The 21,373-nt window shown below is 50.2% G+C and overlaps 1 protein-coding gene across 6 annotated transcripts in view; it reads left to right on the top strand.

The window, feature by feature from the left end:
* The window catches only part of Tg (thyroglobulin), a 182,412-nt gene that overhangs the window by 62,946 nt on the left and 98,093 nt on the right, over positions 1-21,373 (top strand). For 5 of the 6 annotated variants that reach the window (XM_040730650.1, XM_040730645.1, XM_040730647.1 and 2 more), the window contains exons 28-35: positions 3,203-3,268; positions 4,005-4,085; positions 5,408-5,545; positions 7,217-7,393; positions 8,843-8,954; positions 10,438-10,517; positions 11,464-11,607; positions 19,271-19,336. In XM_040730650.1, coding sequence (XP_040586584.1) covers positions 3,203-3,268; positions 4,005-4,085; positions 5,408-5,545; positions 7,217-7,393; positions 8,843-8,954; positions 10,438-10,517; positions 11,464-11,607; positions 19,271-19,336 — 864 coding nt within the window. The remainder of the gene's footprint in view (positions 1-3,202; positions 3,269-4,004; positions 4,086-5,407; positions 5,546-7,216; positions 7,394-8,842; positions 8,955-10,437; positions 10,518-11,463; positions 11,608-19,270; positions 19,337-21,373) is intronic. The other variant, XM_040730649.1, reaches the window with a different exon arrangement.

The following is a 21,373-nucleotide window of genomic DNA, read 5'->3' on the forward strand; positions in this document are numbered from 1 at the left end:
GTGTGCCCGAAGAGCCCGGAATGTCCCTGGCCTGTGCTCCGTGCAAATGAGTGACAATGAATGGCATTTGAAGGCTTTGCTGTTTGTGCATCTGTGTGTGTGTGCGTGTGTGTGTGCGTGCATGTGTGTGCATGTGCATTTGTGTGTGTGTATGTGTGTATGCATGTGTATGTGCATGTGTGCATGCATATGTGTGTATGCATGTATGCGTATGCATGTGTGTGTGCATATGTGTGTGTGTGTATGTGTGTGTGTGTGTGTGTAGACAACCTTGGGTATCATTCCTTAGGTGTCTTCTATTTTTTGGCTTGAGATAGGGTGTCTTGTTGGCCTGGGGCTTTACTGAGGCGAGGCTAGCTGGCCAGTGAGTTTCCAGGGACCTGCCCTTTTCTTCCTGACGCCTCACTGTCACTGGAATTACAAGTATTCTCCTAGCTTATTGAATGTGTTTTAAGGATTTAATTCAGGTCCTCACATTTGTGAGCCAAGTGATTTATCAACTAAGAAAATCTGTCCAGCTCAGCTTTGGGGTTTTCAATACACTGTGTGTGTGTGTGTGTGTGTGTGTGTGTGTGTGTGTGTGTGTGTGTGTGTGTGTGTGTTTTCTAGGGCTTTCTTACTGAGCTGGGAGCCTTCTGATCAATCTATGTTGTATAAGACAACCTTTGGTTTATAATACCAGGGGCATACCTCAGGCGTCTTCTCAAACAAAAACAGCAAACCCTATCTCCATCAAGGCTCCTTCTCGTTTCACAGTTTCAGGGAGACTGGTTGAATTGTAGAGTTGGCAGAACAATGCATCAGACCCAGTCTCTCCTGCTGTGAAAGAGACGTATGAAGATGGTCCTGGGGACTGCTGAGAGGGTTAAAAGAGGCACAGCAGGAGGCACACAGAGGCGAGGCGTGGTGCTGCACAAGGAATTGTCTGCATTCCAAACTCCCTTGGTTAAACCCCACATTCTCCCAATAGTTCTGTTACCTTCCTCAAGCCCTCAGCTGCCCTGAGCCTCAGGGCGACCCTCTGCAAAGTGTGACCACTTTATATGATCGAACGAAGTGCCAGCATGCTGTCCAGGCAGCAAAAATGGCTTTGCTCTCCAAGTTCCAGCCATCTGGTCAACCCTCACTAGGGCGGATCGTTTGTTTCTCAGCTAGCTGCTGATGTCAGAGTGGAGTCCAGCAAAGCCCTGGGCCTGGGTAAGGCAGGTGTAGATCTGTATTGGGAAGCTGGTGTGGGTAGACTCCCAGGGAAGCTGGTGTGGGTAGACTCCCAGTTGTAGGAAACTTCAGCTCAAAAGAATCCATGGCCTTCAAACAGGAAGCTCACAAAGTCTGCTTTGCATTACTGCTTTCACGACCCTTTGGATCGCCTGCCCAGGCAAACTTGACCCAGATAGCACACTTCAGAACCGAGTGCCTTGTACTGTTCACTAATGCTGTAACTATGGCTCAACTTTTGAACATCCCTCCCCCCCCATGTTTCTGTGTGAACTCCCCACCACGCTCCCTAGGGCCACTTCCTACTAACATGGTACCACAAGTGATTTCCTGAAAGCAGAAATGCTCCCAAGTCACCGGTGGTTATGGCAGCGAAATGCGTTGGCGTCCCTGACAGCTGGGAATTCCTCTTCTCGGGTGTCTCTGCATGGCCTCTCTCCTGGACTCGGTGTGAACGCCAGCTCACAGCAGGTTCTATTTCAAAGATGGCAAAGGAAAGATATTAGAAGGCTGCTGGCTGGAGGAGCAGGGGGGTCAGGAGGGAATAGGGTGGCCAGCTGTAGGTTGGTGGTGGTTTTCACCCGGTATCACCATAGTTCTGTGATGTATCCTTAACAAAAACCCACCAGGCACATGGGAGGCAGGAGGCCAGGTACCGGGTGCAAAGGTTGCAAAGGTTTCCATTGTCAAGGCCCAGGAGTTCCCCAGCTAGCTGGGGTGATAGGTGTGGGCATCAATAAGGCATAGGCCTGCAGTACGGAGTTCTCTTAGACAGGATTGTCGACCTGGCAATGCTCAAGTGCCGCCCCTCTGCTCGGTTGCTAGAAACTAGCTAGGTTCTATCTCAGATCTCTTATCCCATCTACAGCTGATCTCTGTTGCCCACAACCAGAGTCAATACACAAAAAAACACGTCCACCACCGACCCACAGAACACCAAGAGATAATTTGGTATAATCCGAGCCCACAGCAGGTGTACACAGGAGTTTGCCCCTCAGACTATGCTGGATGTCTGCTTAGACTCTGTCTGACACTGAACAGGGGAAACACTTACCACCAAGAGAGTGTGAGAATCCTATCTTTATCCAGTGTGGCATCAGGGAAGGAGAACTTTCCAGAAAAGAGAGGGGACTAGCTGGGGTAGTGAAAAGGAAGAGATACGGGAAAGAGAGGATATGAGGCATTATCACAGTCAGACCAGATGACAAACGCCTATGAAAATGTCTTTATGGTGATATATAATACAACGAATACATGTCAATAGAAATTTTTAGAGAATAGTTAAATACATTAACAATAAACTAAAAAAGAGACGCTGCCAATGACTGAACATGTATGAGATGTGAAGGATCTAGAAGGTAAACTTCTGTAGAGTTTTGCAATCATTCAGTTGACAGCCTCAGCTAGATTTTACAGTTAATTGTTCCGTGTGTTTGGTGTGTGTGTGTGTACACGCACGCGTGTGTAAGAGTATGCATGCACGTATATATTTATAACACACATGCTATCATATGTGTATGAAGTTATAGGACAACTTGACCAGGTTAGTTCTCTCCTCCCATGTTGGGTCTGGGGATAAAACTCAGGACATCAGCCTTGGTGGCACATGGCCTTACCCCATCCTGCTGACCCAGCGTCATTAAGGAGCTCAGGATCTCAGCAGTGTTTGCTGTCAGGAAATGCCCACAATGGGGCCTTGTTTTCATTAAGCCATCCCTCCACTGCCTTGGTCAGGCTCCTATGCTGTAGACTTGTGGCCCTCCCCCCATTAATCTGTTTGGTTCCCTGAGCTGCATTCCTGGAGTCTAACCAGCACTGGTTTTGCACCCAAGGGTTGGAATGGTGCTCCACGAGGCCTTGACAGATCCCGTGGAGAGAACAGAGTGAAGCCAGGAAAATCTTAGGGGGGCGATGGGACAGTTGTTAAGGAGGGTGACCAGTGAGAGCAAGCACCGATGGCTCATCAAGTGACAATCTCCTGCAGGTCTGACACTCTCAGAGGGCACCCAAGAAGCTGCCGCCAGCTTCCAGCAGGTTTACCTCTGGAAAGGTGAGCTCCGAGGTGGGGAGGCAGGGGTGACAGAACAGTGGCTTCCTGAATTTGGCCCCAGTTTGTAGCCACAAGGTACCCTAATCCCAGTGGGAAACAAAATGCAGACCTGTGTTCTGTGGGCTTGTTTCCCGTGGAGTAGAAGGCTCCCCCTCTTCATCGGAGGAGACTCACCATCTAAAAGAAAGCCTAGTGGAAAGCCTCCAGCGGATGGAGAAGGCAGGAAATGCTCCGTCTGGGGAGGTGGCTTTCACTGCTGCCGGGTGCCTTTATCATCAGAGTGGGCTGCTTGTAGACGTCAGCACACATTTGCCCAGGGAACTTGGCCCCATGTGCCTCTCTTCCTGGGGCTTGGGGAAATGGAATGTGACCCTGGTGATCGATGCTATGGATTTAGTTAAACTCTAAAATCCTGCCTTGCCTGCTGACCCTCTAAGGGTGTTGGGATGAGTTCCTTCCCCTCACTGAGTCCTTATTTCTTGAAGGTTGCATGTCAGCCTTCTTCACAGCCTTCAAGGGTGTGGTAACATTTATGGGCATTTTTAAATGGTGTTAGTAGCTACAATGCTACAGTCTAGTTCTAGCCCCGAGAGAGTGCCAGTGTTGGGTCAGGACCAAGCCTGCTCACCTGGTTGGCAGATCTGGCCCTGACTCCTGTAGAGTCCCTGGTTGTGGGAAGTGAGGGTTGCTGAGTGGCTGCCCCATCATTGCCAGTGATCTTTCTTTCTTCTTCTAGATTCTGACGTGGGCTCTCGGCCTGAGTCTATGGGATGTGAACGGGACATGGTACCGAAGTTAGACTCCCCAGCAGAAGCAGGTATTGACTCTAAAGACTTTATACAGTTGAGTGCTACCCATGAAGACAAGATAGTGACATCCAAGGTCTAATCAACACATGGGCCTCTTGTTGTTCCTCCATTCTGAAGCCTTGGGGCCATGGTCCCCAACTGTTCTAATGCTGCAACTCTATAACACAATTCCTCATGTGTGGTGACCCCCAACCATAAAATTATCTTGCTGATACTTCATAGCTGTAGTTTTGCTACTGTTATGAACCATGATGCAAATATCTGATATGCAGGATATCTAATATGTGACCCAAGGAGGTCGTGACTCACAGGTTGAGAGCCACTCACAAATACAGAGACTCCTGATGTGGGCGGTAAGAACAGAGTGTAGGGAGGCTTCATTGTCCATTCCCAATGCTGCAGAAACAGAAGCAAACGTGGAGGCTTCATTGTCAATTCCCAGTGCTGCAGAAACGTCCCTATGTGTGAGAAAATGTCAACCCTATCAAAATGAGGCGCCTGTAAGGAGTGACAGCAGGCAGGGACGAGTTAATCCAGACGTGGATTCGGGTTGTGCCTGCGGAAGGTGTGAGGACACCTTGCCTCCAGGCCCTGTCGTTTTACTCTAAGGTGGCTCTAAGAGCCAGGGAGAATTGAGCAAGAGAGAAGCAGAGAGAGATGGGGGGAAGTCTGGGGGCAAAAGGAGGGTGTCTTACCCCTCAGTGTTGCTGTAACGACCTTCCAGACTAGGTAACTTATAATGAAGACTGTGTGTCTGGCTGTTTACTTGGAAGGCTGGCAAATCCAGAATTGCAAAGCTGTATCTGGTAAGGGCCTTGCACTGGGCAATAGCATAATAGAAGGCATCAAAATGTCCCATAGAGCAAGAGGGAACCCAGCCTGCTTTTGTAGCCCACTCTTGCCATACAACAACCTGACCACTATGCGTTAGATTCAGAGACAAAATTCCAGTGTGACGTAGCAAACACGAGTGTGGCTGCTGAGAGTTTCAGGAAGAGAAATCTGGTGATGTGGCTGCTGTGATTGGCTCAGTTATGCTACATGAGGCCACCAGGCACTGACAGAAACCTCAGGGGGAAGAAAGGTGGACCTGGGGCCTCCTAAGGTTTCTTCCAAACCCAACTTCTGGGTGTCTCAAGTGCATGATTTTTACGATGTCCTAAGACCTTCTGAACCCCCTTTGTCTGACCACATCCCTGCTCTGGCCTTAGATCACCTAACAGTGTTTTTTGTATCTACCTCTGATCTGTCCCCAAGTTCTGCTTCTCTCTGTTTCACACTTGCTGAGGAGAGAAAGGTAAAGGAGGCTGGCCCTCTCCTTCTCTTTCAGATGCGGCAACAGAACTTTTCCTCACTCTGGACACTACCCAGGTCATTGTCAACGCAAGCCACTCACTGCCCAGCAAGCAGTACTGGCTCTTCACACATCTGTTTTCAGCAGAGCAGGCGAGCCTGTGGTGCCTTACTCGTGAGTATCCTTAGAGGGGAGCCTTCTTCCAGACCTTGCGTCAACGACTCCTGAGATGTAGACATGTTCAGAATCATCGACCTAAGTTAGGGGTCACTACATTCTTAGTACAACTAGGGGTCTTTGTTGCAGAACACTCCTTTACGCTGTATGAAGATATGTCACTGTGATTGGTTAACAAAGAGCTGAATGACTAATAGCTAGGCAGGAATTGGTTAGGCAGGACATCCCGGGACAGAGAAGACTTGCAGAGGAACAGTAGGAAAACAGGTAGAGTAGCCAGCCAGACACAGAAGAAGCAAGGTATACAGGAGGAGATATAAAAGCTGTAAGCCATGCAATAGCATGTAGATTAATAGAAATGGGTTAATTTAAGTTGTGAGAGCTAGTTAGAAAAAAGGTCTAAGCTATAGACTGAGCTTTCATAATTAATAATAAGTCTCCATGTCAGGTTTTGTGAACTGGTGGTCCAAAGAAAAAATCTGACCATAGTGTTTTGTCCTAACCTTCAAAAAGCTCACAGTGAAGGTAGTATCTGCTCAGCAACCAGAACCTATCATCCACCCATCCACCCACCCATCCACCCATCCACCCACCCATCTGCCCATCCATCCACCCACCCACCCATCCATCCATCCACCCACCCATCCACCCACCCATCCACCCATCCACCCATCCACCCACCCGCCCACCCACCCGCCCATCCACCCATCCATCCACCCACCCACCCACCCACCCATCCGCCCATCCATCCAACCACCCACCCATCCATCCATCCACCCACCCACCCACCCATCTGCCCATCTATCTACCCACCCACCCACCCATCTGCCCATCCATCCAACCACCCACCCACCCATCCACCCACCCACCCACCCATCTGCCCATCTATCCAACCATCCACTCACCCATCCATCCATCCATCCATCCATCCATCCATCCATCCAATGTTGAATATTCATTATATTTTAGGACTTACATTTGACTTTGTAGATGAAAACCACAGCAGAATCAGGTATGATCTTTTCCTTCAAGTAGTTCACATGTGTCTTTGGCAAGACTGGATCTCTGGTCTTCTGACTGTGCTTCTGATAGACCACGGGTAAAACCACCGAGCTTTCATGCTGTTGTCTCCTGCATATTTTACTTTGCCTCTGCCTGTACGTGGACCACAATATCCCCTGCTTCCCCACTTCATAGATCCCCGGTGTTTTTGTTTAAACCTTGGTGACTATCACGGGTATGCTATTATTTTGTCAGCTTGACACAAGTTAGGGTCACCTATGAAAAGGGAACCTCAATGAAAAAAATGCCTCCATCAGATTGGTTGGTAGACAAGTCTATGAGATGTTTTCTTGATTAATGATGGATGTGGGAGGACCCAGCCCATTGTTGGTGGTGCCATCTCTGGGCAGGTGGTCCTGGTTGTATAAGCCATTAAGCCACACCCCTCATGGCCTGTGCATCAGCTTCTGACTTGAGTTCCCCTCATGATACACAGTAAGGCTACCAGGTGAAGTAAACCCTTTCTTCCCCAGGTCACTTGTAGTTATGGTGTTTATCACGCAATAGAAAGTAAACCAAAGCACTCTGCTGGGAAAGATTCCCCAGGTGAGTCTGCCTGCTGAAGACCTTGCATGGACTAAACACCAGCTGCCTTCTTGCCTTTAGGGTGTGCCCAGGAGCCCACTTTCTGTCGACTCGCAGACATAACAGAGACTGCACCTTTGTATTTCACCTGCTCCCTCTACCCAGAAGCCCAGGTCTGCGACAATGTCCTGGAATCTAATGCCAGGAACTGTAGCCAGGTTCTGCCCCGCCAACCAATGGCCCTCTTCCGGAAGAAAGGTAAGCATGGTTGTCTTCATGAGCTGGGTATCTGATTGGCCACCACTCTATGGGTTCAGAAACAGTGAGAGTAATTTATTTTTCTCTTTGAAAGTAATATCCTTGGTGCACACATGCACACACAGACACACACGCACACACAAACAGTTACAGAAAAAAGAGATCAGAATTTTTTAAAGAGAGCCAAGAGGGATGCATGGATGTGATTGGAAGAAGGAAGTGGAAGGGAAAATTATGTAATTACATTATAATCTCAAAAACAAATATGTTTATGTAATATAGATAACGTGTAATGTATACATACATACACAAACATGTGTGTGTGTGTGTGTGTGTGTGTGTGTATGTAAGATTATCCATGGTCTTTCAGAGATGTGAAGGCATTGAGAAGGGCCTTAGGCTGACACTTTAGAGTGGTCTGTTCTGGGGTCTCACCTCAGGCAGAGCCACCCCTGATGGACTTTCACCAGGATTTCATCATGCAACTGCATGGTACAGAAATCTCTGAAACAGCGACTCTTACAAAACCACAGTTTTTCTCTCACTTCAAGGATGTTGATGTCACTTTTGTCATCATGATGGTGATGTCATTTTTGTCACCCAGCTTCCCCCAGTAATTTCTTCCTCCATATTCTTTGCCAAGGCCCTTCCTTTATCTGGAGGCCCTTGGTTTCCCCTCAAGCATCAGAGGCTGTAAGGCTGCTCTGACTATTGGTGGGAGCTTCTTGGCTGTGGGTTTATGCTTAGTATAATTGGATCCAGTCGCTGTTGGTGAGATTTTTTTCATTAGTACTCCTAGACGCCCTGTCAGAGGAATCTCACAGTACTTGAGTACACACACTAGCGAGGTGGGAGAGATTTGAGTCTCTGGGAAACCTAAATCATGCTCTCAAATTCACTACATTCAGGGACCCCAAGGGAGACTCTCATCCATCTTTGCCCTTGTGGGAAGGGCACTTAGGCTATCCTTTCCCCCTGGAAAGCACATGCTCACTTCTTGTTGCTTCCTGGCAGTGGGGGGCAGAACCTGCCTTCCTCGTCTCCGGAGCCAAGGTTCATACCTCCATGGGCTTCCTAGATCCTGAGATTGTACTGTTCCATCTCTCTCTAATTCCCATTTCCCCATGGGCTCAGGCCTTTACAAGAGTCCCCTGCACCTACTGGTGATTCAAATTTGTAATTCTAAAGCTTGAGAGATGGAGGCAGGAGGTCAGAAGTTCAAAGACATCCTTGGCTACACATCAAATTCAAGGTTAACTTGGACTACACAAGAGCCTATCTCAAAAACCAACCAACCAAACAGAATCTTCTGAGTCTTATTCTAGTGAGATTTGGGGACACATGTCTTAGTTTAATGTGCTGTCTTCCTGGAAGTTCAGTCTGGGTTTTACTCATCATCCCAATTTTTGCAAAAGTATAATAAATTTTATTTATTTTCCCTCTGTGCAGTTGTGCTGAATGAACGAGTGAAGAACTTTTATACTCGCCTGCCATTCCAAAAGCTCATGGGGATTTCCATCAGAGACAAAATTCCTATGTCTGGGAAGCCCATTTCCAATGGGTAAGTGGCCAAGTTCTACCTCAACACTTATTATTAAGATGCCTTGGCTTCCTTGAAAAGATGATGCCTCAGCCTTCAAAGGCAGAAGCATAGCAATGATCCAACCCAAAGCTAAGGGTACAGGAGATCACCAGATCAGAAATCCTTGATGAAGAAAAATGACACATGAGATACCACATCCAGCTCTGAGCCTGTGGTCGGCTGAGGGAGATCAGACGTGCTGAGCCGTCTTGTCAGTTAATAAAAGTGCTGGAGACGGTAATAGATTTGTTCCTCGGAGCCTTCCGGTGCTGTGTTCCGGGTCTGGAAAGCACGCAGAATTTTTCACAGACCCTTAGCTTAGAGGAATGCATCACTTATTGCCTCTACAACCTATGCTGTTGTTTCTTCATTGGCTTTTCTGGTGGTCTTATAAATGAAGAAGAACCTCCTTCCTCTCCTCGCGCTCCATGGGGCCTCACTCTTCAGAACCTCTAACCACATTCCTGGGCCCTCCCCAGACCTCCTGAATTTGAGGTCCTGGGATGGAACTCAAGAGTCAGAAGGTTAGGGAAAAACTCCAGTGAGGTCTTTTGCATTTCAGTAGTCACTGATCCGCGAGCTGCAAATCTGTGAAGTGCTCTTGAATTACGGGATTGCGTCATGTTGCTGGCATTGAAGAGTTATTTCTGAGAGTGGAGCTCAAACAATGACACTGGCTGGTTTGTCTTGCGATCCAGCTGGACATCACTTTACTAGGGGAGGGGATAGGGGCTAAATGTCACCCTACCGGGAGACAGGACAGAAAGCAGATATCTCTTGGTTGGACGTCACCATGCTGAGCCTGGTACTCGGACAGAAAGTGGTTGGGCATAGCTTGAGGTCATAGTTCAGGCTGGAGTTTAACAGTGGTCTCTCCAAAAGAGAGGGAAGCAACAGGTAGGCAGGGGATGAGCTGGGCAGGAATCTAGAGCAGTCAAAGCCAGAGAGATGACTTCAGTTTCAGGGAAGACATGTAGCCTGCACCTGAGAAGCTGCCCAGCAGACACAGGTTTCAACACTGTCATAAGACGTGGATTCAGGCAAGAATGAGGCAGATCCCCATGTCAGAAAGGACCAGGTGATTAAGCAAGCTCTCAGGAGATGGGAGTGAGTGATCAGATCAAGATATGGGATCAAGACAAAGCATCTTAGAACTGAACGCCAGAGCTAGAGCCCTCCTGCCTCGAAGCTGCAGGTGGGGTCCTGTAGCTATAGTAGGTGGAAAAGCAAGGGTGGTCCTGGAGAGGGCCTGAAGGGTCAATAAGTGGAGGACCTGAAGACAATGTTCTGGAGAGAGAGGAGTGGGATTTTGTTTACAGGAATCTAGAACGCCAGCGTCGTCCAGAAGACCCACACTTTATGGGCTTATAAAGAAATCTGATCCCCAAAGTTTTGAGTGATTCCAGTCAGTCTTCACAGTAGGTCCTGGAGGCTTCAGACATGTCTTCTCCTCTGACTCTAGGTTCTTTGAATGCGAGAGGCTCTGTGACAGGGACCCGTGCTGCACTGGCTTTGGTTTTCTAAATGTCTCCCAGCTACAAGGTAAGGGTAACAAGGGAGGCATCCCCCGCCACCTGGCATGTCACTCACAATCCGGTATGGTCCCTAGCATCTCCTCAGGGCAGGGAGGATGCGTGGACCTCGTGTAATAGGGATATGGGACTGGGAGAAGCAGGTGGCTCATCAGTATGATATTAGCGGTGTGCTTGTCCTGGTCCGTGGTCTGATGATCACACACACACACACACACACACACACGCACACACACGTACACACGCACACACACGCGCGCACACGTACACACGCGCACACACACGCGCGCGCACGTACACACGCGCACACACGCGCACACACACGCACACACGTGCACACGCGCGCGCGCGCACACGCACACACACACGTACACACGCGCGCACACGCACACACGCGCGCACACGCACGCACACACACGTGCACACACGCACACACACACACGCATGCGCACATACACACACACACACACACGCCTGTGTGGCCCCAGATCTATGTCCCGCCTTGTCCCCACACTTTGCTTGCCTGTCTCCAGCTGTGCTCTCAGAGCTCTGTCCAGGCAGCATGGTTGGCTGAACTTTGGATGCATCCCATGATTTCTATTGGGTAGGTGCCCATCACTTACCGACGGCGTGGTTCTGGTCAGTCTGCTTATAAATCTCTCCAGGGCTCAGCATCCTCATCTGTAAATGAAAACACACATTGGTTTCCTCTCCAGGCCCAGTGAAGCGATACCCATAGAGCTAGCTCACCTCTTATGCATAAAGGGCAGGTGTTCCGTTAGGAGCAGCCACCTCCATTCCTGGACTCACGGGATATAAGTCTTAAGCAGAGGGGATTAGTAGGGATGGCCAAGTCCCTGCCTGGAACACAGAACAAAAGCCCAAGTATCTGCTGAGCAAAGGCTTGCAGATCCCCTCCCTGGCTCTTCTTCCTGACCTCCCGGGTTCTCCACCAGGAGGAGAGGTGGCCTGCCTGACTCTGAACAGCATGGGGATTCACACATGCACTGAGGAGAACCGAGCTGCCTGGCGCATTCTGGACTGTGGCTCTGAGGACACCGAAGTCTACACCTATCCCTTTGGGTGGTACCAGAAGCCTGGTGAGTACCCTGCACCTGATGACATCTGTGCCGTGTAGACTGACCCCCAGTCCTGCATTAGGATGACATGCATCTTAGGATCAGGAAGATCAGTCAGAATTCACTGGGTACCAGTGGCAGGGACGGATCCTGTCTAAGAAGAAAAGGCACGCCTTGGAGACTGCTCATTAACCAAAAGGAACGGTGACCAGCTAGATGTCAGGAAAGATGGAACCAGACCAGGCTCCACGGGCATGCTTACCCAGTGACTACAGCCAACTTGTTCAGTGTGCTACTCCTCTCGGATCGCTTTGGGGGGGAGGGGCTGCTCACCATATCCCACAGAAGCTCTGAGCTCAGGGTCAGGTTGCCCAGAATGTTCTACGAGTACCCACACTGCTGAAGGGACAGCTTGGATGAAAGTCTCAGCGAATCCAGAACTACTGGAAGGAAGGAGGCTAAGATCCAGTCACTGGACAGGCAGCGAAGTCAACCATTGTCCGCTGTGCCATGATCCCTCTATTTCCATACTGTTTCAGTCCTTGTCCTGAGTCAGGATGACGTAATATGTGGCCGTGTCGGGGAAGGGAGGGGCAGCCTGTGTGTGTTTTTATGCACTTGCGTTAAGGTTTCAGGAACAGACAGCCTGAGCCCTGTGTGGTTCACGAAGGCAAGCAGTTGCAGCGCCTCAGACTCATTTCCACAAGAACAACCTGAAACCAAAGAAGGAAAGAGGGAATGCTTTCGTGTGAGTTTAGACGTAACCAGACTCACATGAGAGGTTAGCACCTTCCCTCCATCTGGACAGGCTGGTCTTCGTAAGACTCATACCACCCCTTAGATTCTGTCAGACGGACAAGCGGTTGAGGCTCCGGTTCTGGGTGTCTATGGGGTGCGCGGGAACTAGAAGGGACTCTCCATCTGATTGTGTCCCAGGAATTGACTCCGGAACACGTCCCAGATGAAAAGACTGTCTTGGGGAGGCTGAGGAGAGGATCACTGTCCCCAGCCTGTCCCGTGGGTGGCTCACTCCCAGCTGTGAGTGAATGTGGACAGTGCTGGCCGCTGTTGACACTCCCCTAGACACTAGAGTCAGTGACGCTGGCGTAACAGGAGGCTTACCGAAGAGGCACTTGGGTCTCCGCAGTCTTCCTGCGGTAACCCACCATTTCTCTACCTAGCCCGGGCAATGAGGGGAAACGGGCATTCTTCCATGCTTGCCGTGCGCCAGACACACAGTAGGTCTGTATGAGCCTCATGGGAGCTCAGTGGAGTGGACGTCACCTCCTCAATATCCACATGCAACAAATGAGGCCAACGGTGAAAGATGCTGGCCCAGCCACGTGGCTGTTAAGAAGCAGCCAAGTTGAAACCCCGGGTCTGATCACCTCTGATTCCTCTGTCCTCTTTTGGGTAATTCCTGGCAGGCTTCCTAGTGAGTGGTTCTTAAAATCTCCAGACGCCTTGTCTGACTGGCTTCCCCCCCCCCCAAGTCTCGTAACTTACAAGCTGCTAACTAACCAGCTGTGAAAGGCTAACACGGTGTCAGACCAGCTGCTCCGGGAGTAGTCTCTCTAGTCTAGGCCACAGTGTTGTTTGCGGGGGAGAGACACCCTTGGCCTTTCAGCTTTGTGGCAGCTAGCACTGCCAGGCTGGAAGGCGTCTTCCTGCTGGTGGCTATCTGCTGCGCCCTGTGTCTTGATTTGAAGTCGATCTGTTGGATTTTTCTTTCAACAGCTTGAATTGTTTTAGGGGAAAAAAAATGGGAGTTATCTAACGAAATTGCTTCTGTGGGCTTATATCCCAAGGGATTTTTCCAGAGAGGTCTCTAGGCTTTACCTTGAGGGCCAGAGAGGACAGGGGCACCTCGCCTAATGCGTTAGATCTGAAGGACCCCCGTGGATGGCTGCCAGTCTAACGCAGCGGCGACAGAGCCTCGCTCACCTCGGGGCCTCCTTTCAGTCTGTCCTCTCACCTTCTCACCCCGCCAGCATCTGGAAAATGCCACTTTCCGTTTTCATTTGACGATGGAAGAGTTGGGCAGAAAGAAGCCTAAGCAGTAATTCGTTTGTTTGGAAAGTGATAGAAGTCGTTCCAAGCTGTTTCAACATCTCGGCAGGGCTGGCAAGGACAGGAACTCAAGGTACTCCCGGTTCCAGCAGGTCCCAGCCGCTCCGTTCCTTTTCGTCTGCCTGCCGGGAGTGCTGTGTCTTCCAACACACACCCTGTGGCTCAGAGTTGGGACTCAGGAGTCCTGACCAGAAGCCACATGGCAGAGAATGAGCATTCTTATCAGGGCTGTCACTCAACAGCAGATGCTGCCCACGTGTCGGGAGTGCCCAGCGGCTTCCAGCGTAGCCTCTGTTTGTGAGGCTTGGATGCCAGAGGCCAGTGCTTTGCAAGCATTGTCTCATCATAGCCTCATTCCCCTCAGAGGAGAGGAGCAGGGAGACTCAAGGGTACACAGCAGGTAGAAGACAGGCCAGGGACCCAGCTCATTTTATCTGTTTGCTGGCCTCCAGGAGCTCTCAGTCTTAAAGGGCTAAAAGCCTGTTGCTGGGATTCCCACCTCAGGGCTGGACCCTTTAAAACTTTGCTGGGGATTAAAGGCGGTGGTGGCGCACGCCTTTAATGCCAGCACTCGGGAGGCAGAGGCAGGCGGATCGCTGTGAGTTCAAGGCCAGACTGGACCGACAGCCTCCAAAACAATAGAGAGAAACCCTGTCTCGTAAAAAAACAAAACAAAACAAAACTTTGCTGGGGATTTGCACCCATGTGCTGTGCTGGTCACCGAGGAATTGGAGAAGAACAAAATGTTGCTGTTTTTCCACAAGTACAGCCTAGAGTGAGAGGCCAGAGTGAGCATGCATGAGTAACTGTAGCGTAGCCAGCACGGCCGAGAGGTAGTCTGATTGGAGAAAATATTGGCAAATAAGAAACGAGTTCCGCTGGGAGCCACAACTTTCTGTTGTAGGAATGAAATGGGTCCCCTCCCTATGTCTCCTAGGCCCCCATCACAGAGCTGCCTGCACAGGCAGGCTAAGCAGTACCTGCCCTCATTGTCTGAGCACAATCGGGAGGAAAGAAAGCTTATTCCAATGGCGTCAGCCTCTTATCTCCCATCTGCGGCTCTGATATGAATCGCCTTGGAGCATATATGGGTGGGACACTCATGTTTTAGGACAAAAAGAAGGCCGGCTGCGAGAGGACACATTGACAGGGTCCACTACAACTCTCCAGGGTAGGGTGATGGCTTTGTCTTTAAGACGTTTTCTTCAGAGAGGTGTGGGCACGTTTTAAGACCGTAGGATCTTTGCTTCCCAAGATCTAGATGGGGAAAGTAAGCCTTACATAAGAAGCCTGGCTGAATAATGTCCCCCTTCTCTCAGATGACTGTCCAGACCAGCCAAACCCAATCTCTTGACTCGTGCTGTGTTTGCGAAATGTTCTCGGGCTCTGCCCTGTGCATTCATTTTCTGGGTGCTGCCCAGTTTCTCTGACTATGCAGACGCCACAGCCGTGCTCTTCCATCCCTTGTCTCCATAGCGACGGGTGACATAGTTGAGCAGAGAGGGATCTGTCCAGGGCTCGGGAGGTGCCACACACAGCAGCTGCACTGAGCCCGACCCCTGAAGGATAGTCAGTCCTGGCTCCTCTCAGGCAGCCCCTGTGCAACAGGCATCTGTTCACGGAGAACTGACGGGGAGAAGCTGTAGGAGACTTTGGCCTCGCTGCAATCTCAGAGGGAAACGGCCGTTCCTAAGCACTGGCTGCCCCGTCGGTGTGACTCTGAGCCTGCATACAGCATTGGTGCTTTACCTGCGAGGAGCGTTCCTGTCCTGTCCCCCACCCCAGCCCCCAGAGCATGTGTGTTCCCTGACTGGAGAATTATATCACACGATGTGACAGTTGTTACTGTGGTGTGTCCCCTGGATGAAGAGGTGTGTGTAGCAGAGTTTAAACGGGGAGGGAGAAGGACTCTTTTACAGGTGTTACATCGAGAAAGACTTTGGGGAAGAATGAGTCTGAGACAAAGGGTAGGGAGCAGAGAAGCGGAGGGGAGACAAGGGAGGCATATTCCCACCTCACACACCTCGCAGCCTCGGCAAAGAGGGCGGCACATCAGCCGTTGCAGCCTGGCTTTTTTTTTTTACTCTGGCTGTGCTCACAGACGACACAACAAAGCCAAGTCCTTAAGTGTCCCGGAAAACGAATTACACACCAAGAGCACAGAAGCATCAAAGGGAGGTCCTCACAGATCCTGTGGAAGCAGCTTCCTGATGCTGCCATTCTCCAGTTCATGCCAAGTCTGATGTGTCTTAACACAGACATGAAGATGCCCTGGCCAGAAAGGAAATATTCTTAGTGTCCGGAGGACCAGGACACAGGGGCCTCTTGGTCTGCAGTATACTAAGCCCAGGGCTTCCTGCATAGGTGGGGACAGGCTCTGGTGCCCCTTGCATTTTCAGGAAGACAGGGTCACCCCTCCTGTTTGTGCGTGCACCACATGGGATTCAGTGGGGTGGCACTTGGCTTTGCTCATGGAGTCCGATGTGTCTTCTGGAAATGACAACCACAGCTCTGTGTCCTCTCTTCTGATAGGCAAGGGCCCTCAAAACCTGTTGAAGTTCTACACGCAAAGCAGACATAAGGAAGGGGTGGGTGACCTAGTTATCGTAGGGACCCATGCAGATGGTGCTGCATTCGCAGAGCAGTTACTGTATCCCTCATCCTCACACCCATCACACCAACACGCTCACGCTTACCAAGCACTGTGCGCTCCTACCATTGGCTGGCAGCCAGAGTTCCCTCGCTCACCATGGCGCCTTCTCGCTTCTCACAAGCCAATGAGGTAAGGCTGGTTCTGTTTCTTAAACCCAGCCAAGATGTGAGACTCCCCACCCCCCAACCCCCCCATCCCCGTCTGTAGCCAGGATCCCAATTCTCTAGATATAAACTGGGTGTTTACGGACCCAGTCTATGGATTCTTTTAGTTCTGACATTAAACACATGAAGTCAGAACTTGGAACCTGTGCAAAGGGAGCCAACCCCACACGCTTCCCCCATATGAGGCCAGGACCTTCTGTTCTTCCAAGCAACTGACTCTAAGTTGAGAATTTCCATGTCCCTCTCCTGGTGTTCAATAGTTTGCCAAACTAGCTCAAGGGATGCAGAGAAACTACTAGCTACTATTTGTACTTAACTAGGTTCAACTGGGATTGGGATCGGGTGTAGTTCAGAAATGGAGTGCTTCTCTGGGGTATGTGACACCCAGGGTCCCATACCCACCAAGGCCAAGCAACAAAACCAACCCCCTACAACTCAGTTCTAGCCACATGGAAGAGATGTGGAGGACAAGGTGGGAAGCGGGAATAAGGGGCTCCCCACCCTGGCCATGTGCACACCTTCCCAAACCCAGTAGCCAAGGGGCTTCTCTGAGGCCATACGGAGCAGATGCCACCAACCACATCGTTGGTCACTGGCGCTCAGACTTGAAACCCAGCCCCTTTGCTCCCCCTGGAGGTCAGATGTTGGGTTTCCAACACTTTGATCTTAGCCTTTGTGGCAACTAAGTCCTGTCTGGAAGCTATGAAGGCTCCCAGCCATGAGCTCAGTCACTGAGACACTGAAGCATGCCCTCCTCAGTCCCGAGCTCCCAAGGGGTCCAAGGAAGAAGACAATAAGATAAACTATTCTTCGGTTCTCTTGTCCTTCAGGAAATGCCACAGACCTGAGGAACTCTTTGCTAGGGAATAGGAAACATCCCCGATGCCCAGCTCTTACTACATGCCAGGGTCATAAACGCTTGCTGTGTTACCGGAGGTCATTATTCAAACCAACCGTGGTGTGTTTCATGCCGCTAGATAGCTGCTGTAGGCAGACCTAGGAAGCAGTATATGTAAATGGCTGCTGGGAGCTTTGTCTCCATTGAGAGTCCTCGGTTCAGATGTTTCTATTGTCCCTAGCTTACTGTAAGATGCTCCCACATCCAGAGCTTTCTGTGTGTGTCTAGATCACAGTGCCCAGACTGTTCCCTAACGACTGTACTCTTGGGTTCCCTATCCTAACCTGGGAAGGGAAGACGTGTGGTACACCAGGAAGGGACAACAACGCAGGGTGACTGACTGGAGTCTGTGGTGCGTTCCATATGGGTGAACAGGGCCTCAGCTTACAGGTTGGCATGTGGGAACCTATTGAAAAGTCAAGTCTGTTTAAGTTGTTGGAAGGAGGAAGAAGGAGGAGGCTTTGGAGCTCTGGATTTGTTCATTGAAGGGAGAGGAAGGGAAGCTAATTTACCATTTCTGTGTCACCTACGTGGTACGTGGTTTCTCACTGGCTTCTGAAGTCATCTTCACTATGCAAACACCAAGGCCAGGCATCAAAAGTCGATGACCTGTCCCTCTGCCCTGCTTCTCTGTGATGTATCATGTTCAAAGCCAGGCCTGGCTTTCCCCAGAGTTCAGGTTTCTCCATATACATAACGTGTTTTCATCCCGGCTCCTTCCTGAGCTTCTGTACCTTGTTCTGTGGCTATACATAAAGTGCTTTTCATCCCGGCTCCTTCCTGAGCTTCTGTACCTTGTTCTGTGGTGAATATTACACCTTGGCTTGCCCTGTAGACCCACGGTGACCTTGGTAGTAGGTAGCGAAAACTGAGGCATGGGATGCTTTGCCCACGTTAGCAGATTCAGGGGTCACAGAGGCAGGCATTTGTGTGGTGCAGCCAGTGACAACGACATGTGAGTGGATAAGGCTTGTCCCTCCTGGGTGGAGCAGAAAAGCAGTGTTGAAGTGGACTGTAGCCTTTTCACCCTGTGTGCTGGTAACTGTGACGTGTGTTCAGATGGAGCCTTCCTGGGCCAGAGTCATGAGAGAGGAAGTCAGCATGGAGCCCCTCCCCTGGCTCATTCTAACCTGCGTGGTCCTCTGGTCTCCATCACTATTCTGGAGCTCTGCTGCTGTCTCCATGGCTACAACAATGCCCTGGACTCTGCTGCTGTCTCCATGGCTACAGCACTGGCCTGGACTCTGCAGCTGTCTCCATGGCTACAGCACTGGCCTGGACTCTGCTGCCGTCTCCATGGCTACAACAATGCCCTGGACTCTGCTCCTGTCTCTACGGCTACAACACTGTCCAGAATCTCTGCTGCTGTCTCCATGGCTACAGCACTGCCCTGGACTCAGCTGCTGTCTCCATGGTTGTAACACTGTCCTGGACTCTGCTGCTGTCTCCATGGCTACAGCACTGTCCTGGACTCTGCTGCTGTCTCCATGGCTACAACAATGCCCTGGACTCTGCTGCTGTCTCCATGGCTACAGCACTGCCCTGGACTCTGCTGCTGTCTCCATGGCTATAACACTGACCTGGACTCTGCTGCTGTCTCCATGGCTACAACACTGCCCTGGACTCTGCTGCTGTCTCCATGGCTATAACACTGACCTGGACTCTGCTGCTGTCTCCATGGCTACAACACTGCCCTGGACTCTGCTGCTGTCTCCATGGCTACAGCACTGCCCTGGACTCTGCTGCTGTCTCCATGGTTATAACACTGCCCTGGACTCTGCTGCTGTCTCCATGGCTACAGCACTGCCCTGGACTCTGCTGCTGTCTCCATGGCTACAGCACTGCCCTGGACTCTGCTGCTGTCTCCATGGCTATAACACTGTCTTTGTTTCTTTTCAGCTTTGCAGAGTGGTATCCCCAGCTTCTGCCCTTCTGCTGCCCTGCCATCCCTCACCGAGGAAAAGGGTAAGTTCATTGTCAGTCTGATCGTTCTCGGGAGAAATATCATCTTCATTCTCTTCTTATCCTTTGCTTTTGAGCAGTGGCTTGGGTCGATGAGACATGATGCTGTTATGTCATGAATATTAGACTCTGTGAACCAAACACATTTAGGTAGACTGGATACCAGCCATGCCCCCTTTCCTCCGATATAAATGACAGGAGTACACACATAGCAGGACCACACGGGGCTTGTGCCTGGTGCTTTCCTTGTCCTGTCTGACAACGTGTCACCCTCCCAGACACAGACTAGACTCATACAGTCTGACACGAGGTCAGGACAGTGCTGTCGTGGTCTCAAAGTGAAAAGGCAGTTGCTTGTGGGGGGCAAGTCACCTGGAGCTTGCAGTCACCGTACAGAGGTACAGAAGACACTGAAGCTATCCCCATACCCAGGAGTTCAATCAAGACTGAGCTCACCCGTCTGTCCTCCTGCTCGGCTGCAACATGCTCCAAGGGGCTGAAAGGCAGCATGGGAACTCAGGAGCATGGGGGCTGGGGCTGCTCTGTGCTCTGGGGTGAGGTGAAGGGGTCTGGCCAATGTGGGGTAAGCCGTCTGCACTGTGTTTCTCCCTAGTAGATGCACATACTAGGTTCCAGGTGCCACTCAGCTAAGAGCCCATCTTCCATTAACTACTGACCTGTGGCATGGTGCTTGACAGGTTTGAGATGCCTATCATTATGTCCCTAACTGAGGAGCTAAATTATAAGTCACCTACAAGGGTTATTTGACACCAAGGCTATGGATGAATCATAAAAATGTCAGCCTGTGTCTCCCAGTCTGCTTCTCGGAGTGAAAGCAGCTGACTGAAAATCACACAGCATGCACATAGAGACTTTCTCCCTTAGCGTCCTGTATTGAGTGGCTGCTACACACTCGATCGGTGCCAGTCCCCTGAAGTACAGTGAGGAAGGTGTCATTATCGGCATGTCATAGATGGTAGAGCTGTAGCTTAGATCTGATGTCGTAGATGGTAGAGCTGTAGCTTAGATCTGATGACACCTAAGTCCTCACTGAAGATCCATGTCTGGACCAAAATTTATTTTGAACTGTATCAGGTTAATACATAAACATGGTTGGGGTAGTCAAAGTGCCCCCAAAGATTTGTGGTTTAGGAGCAGTCCAAGTGATCCAAAGATACATAGATTCATACATGCGTGCACACATGTGTGTGCACACACACAATCTATACCTCCTCTGTTCTCCTTGCCTTTCCTGTGCTGGAGGCCACCACTTTGAACTCTGTGACTCTCTGTTCTTACTCTTGTCTCTGCGTTTCTGTTACACACAGATCCCACTGCGGCTTAGTTGGTCCATTTTAGAAGAAAACCCTCCCTCCCAGCAAGAAGCAGCCGGCACACTGGCTAGCATGGTCCACTCTTATGCTGCTGTCTGCCCTGCCATACTGCTTCTGTCTCTACTATAAGGTTACAAACCCTCATCGGTTTTACACTGTGGTGTGTGTGTGTTTTCCACACTGCCGCCGAGCTCTTCAAAGCATACATCGTATGCAGGTCTCCGTGCAGTCATCCACACACTTTCATGCCCCGGCCTCCATGACACCCCTACTCCAGTAGTGAACAAACCATTGAAGATGGCACTGTGCGGACAGTGTGGTTGACCTATTACCCCCCAGTCTGTTCATGTTCCTCTGGTTTGGGATATTTGGATTTCATGGCTTATCATCATGAAAGTTTAGGATGAATGGACCCTCAGAGCCTCTTCTGAAGGCTAAAGTGCTGACTGAGGTACTCCCCAAGGAGGAATTTCATGCCGAGAAAGTGATATTTTTAAGACTTTGCTCATCTTGCCTAATTGTCTTTGAAATTCCTAACTACCTCCTTTTGGCTGTGAATTAATTAACTGTGTTTGTGTGTGTGTGTGTGTCACATACTCATCATCCTTAAATATTATATTAAAAAGAGTAAGTTCATAGGAAAGCCATGCTTGGGTATATAAATGTCAAATACAGTCACAGATGTACAAATCAAACCACAATGTCT

The sequence above is a fragment of the Mesocricetus auratus genome, unplaced genomic scaffold (genome assembly GCF_017639785.1).
Source record: "Mesocricetus auratus isolate SY011 unplaced genomic scaffold, BCM_Maur_2.0 Super-Scaffold_100023, whole genome shotgun sequence".
NCBI lineage: Eukaryota > Metazoa > Chordata > Mammalia > Rodentia > Cricetidae > Mesocricetus > Mesocricetus auratus.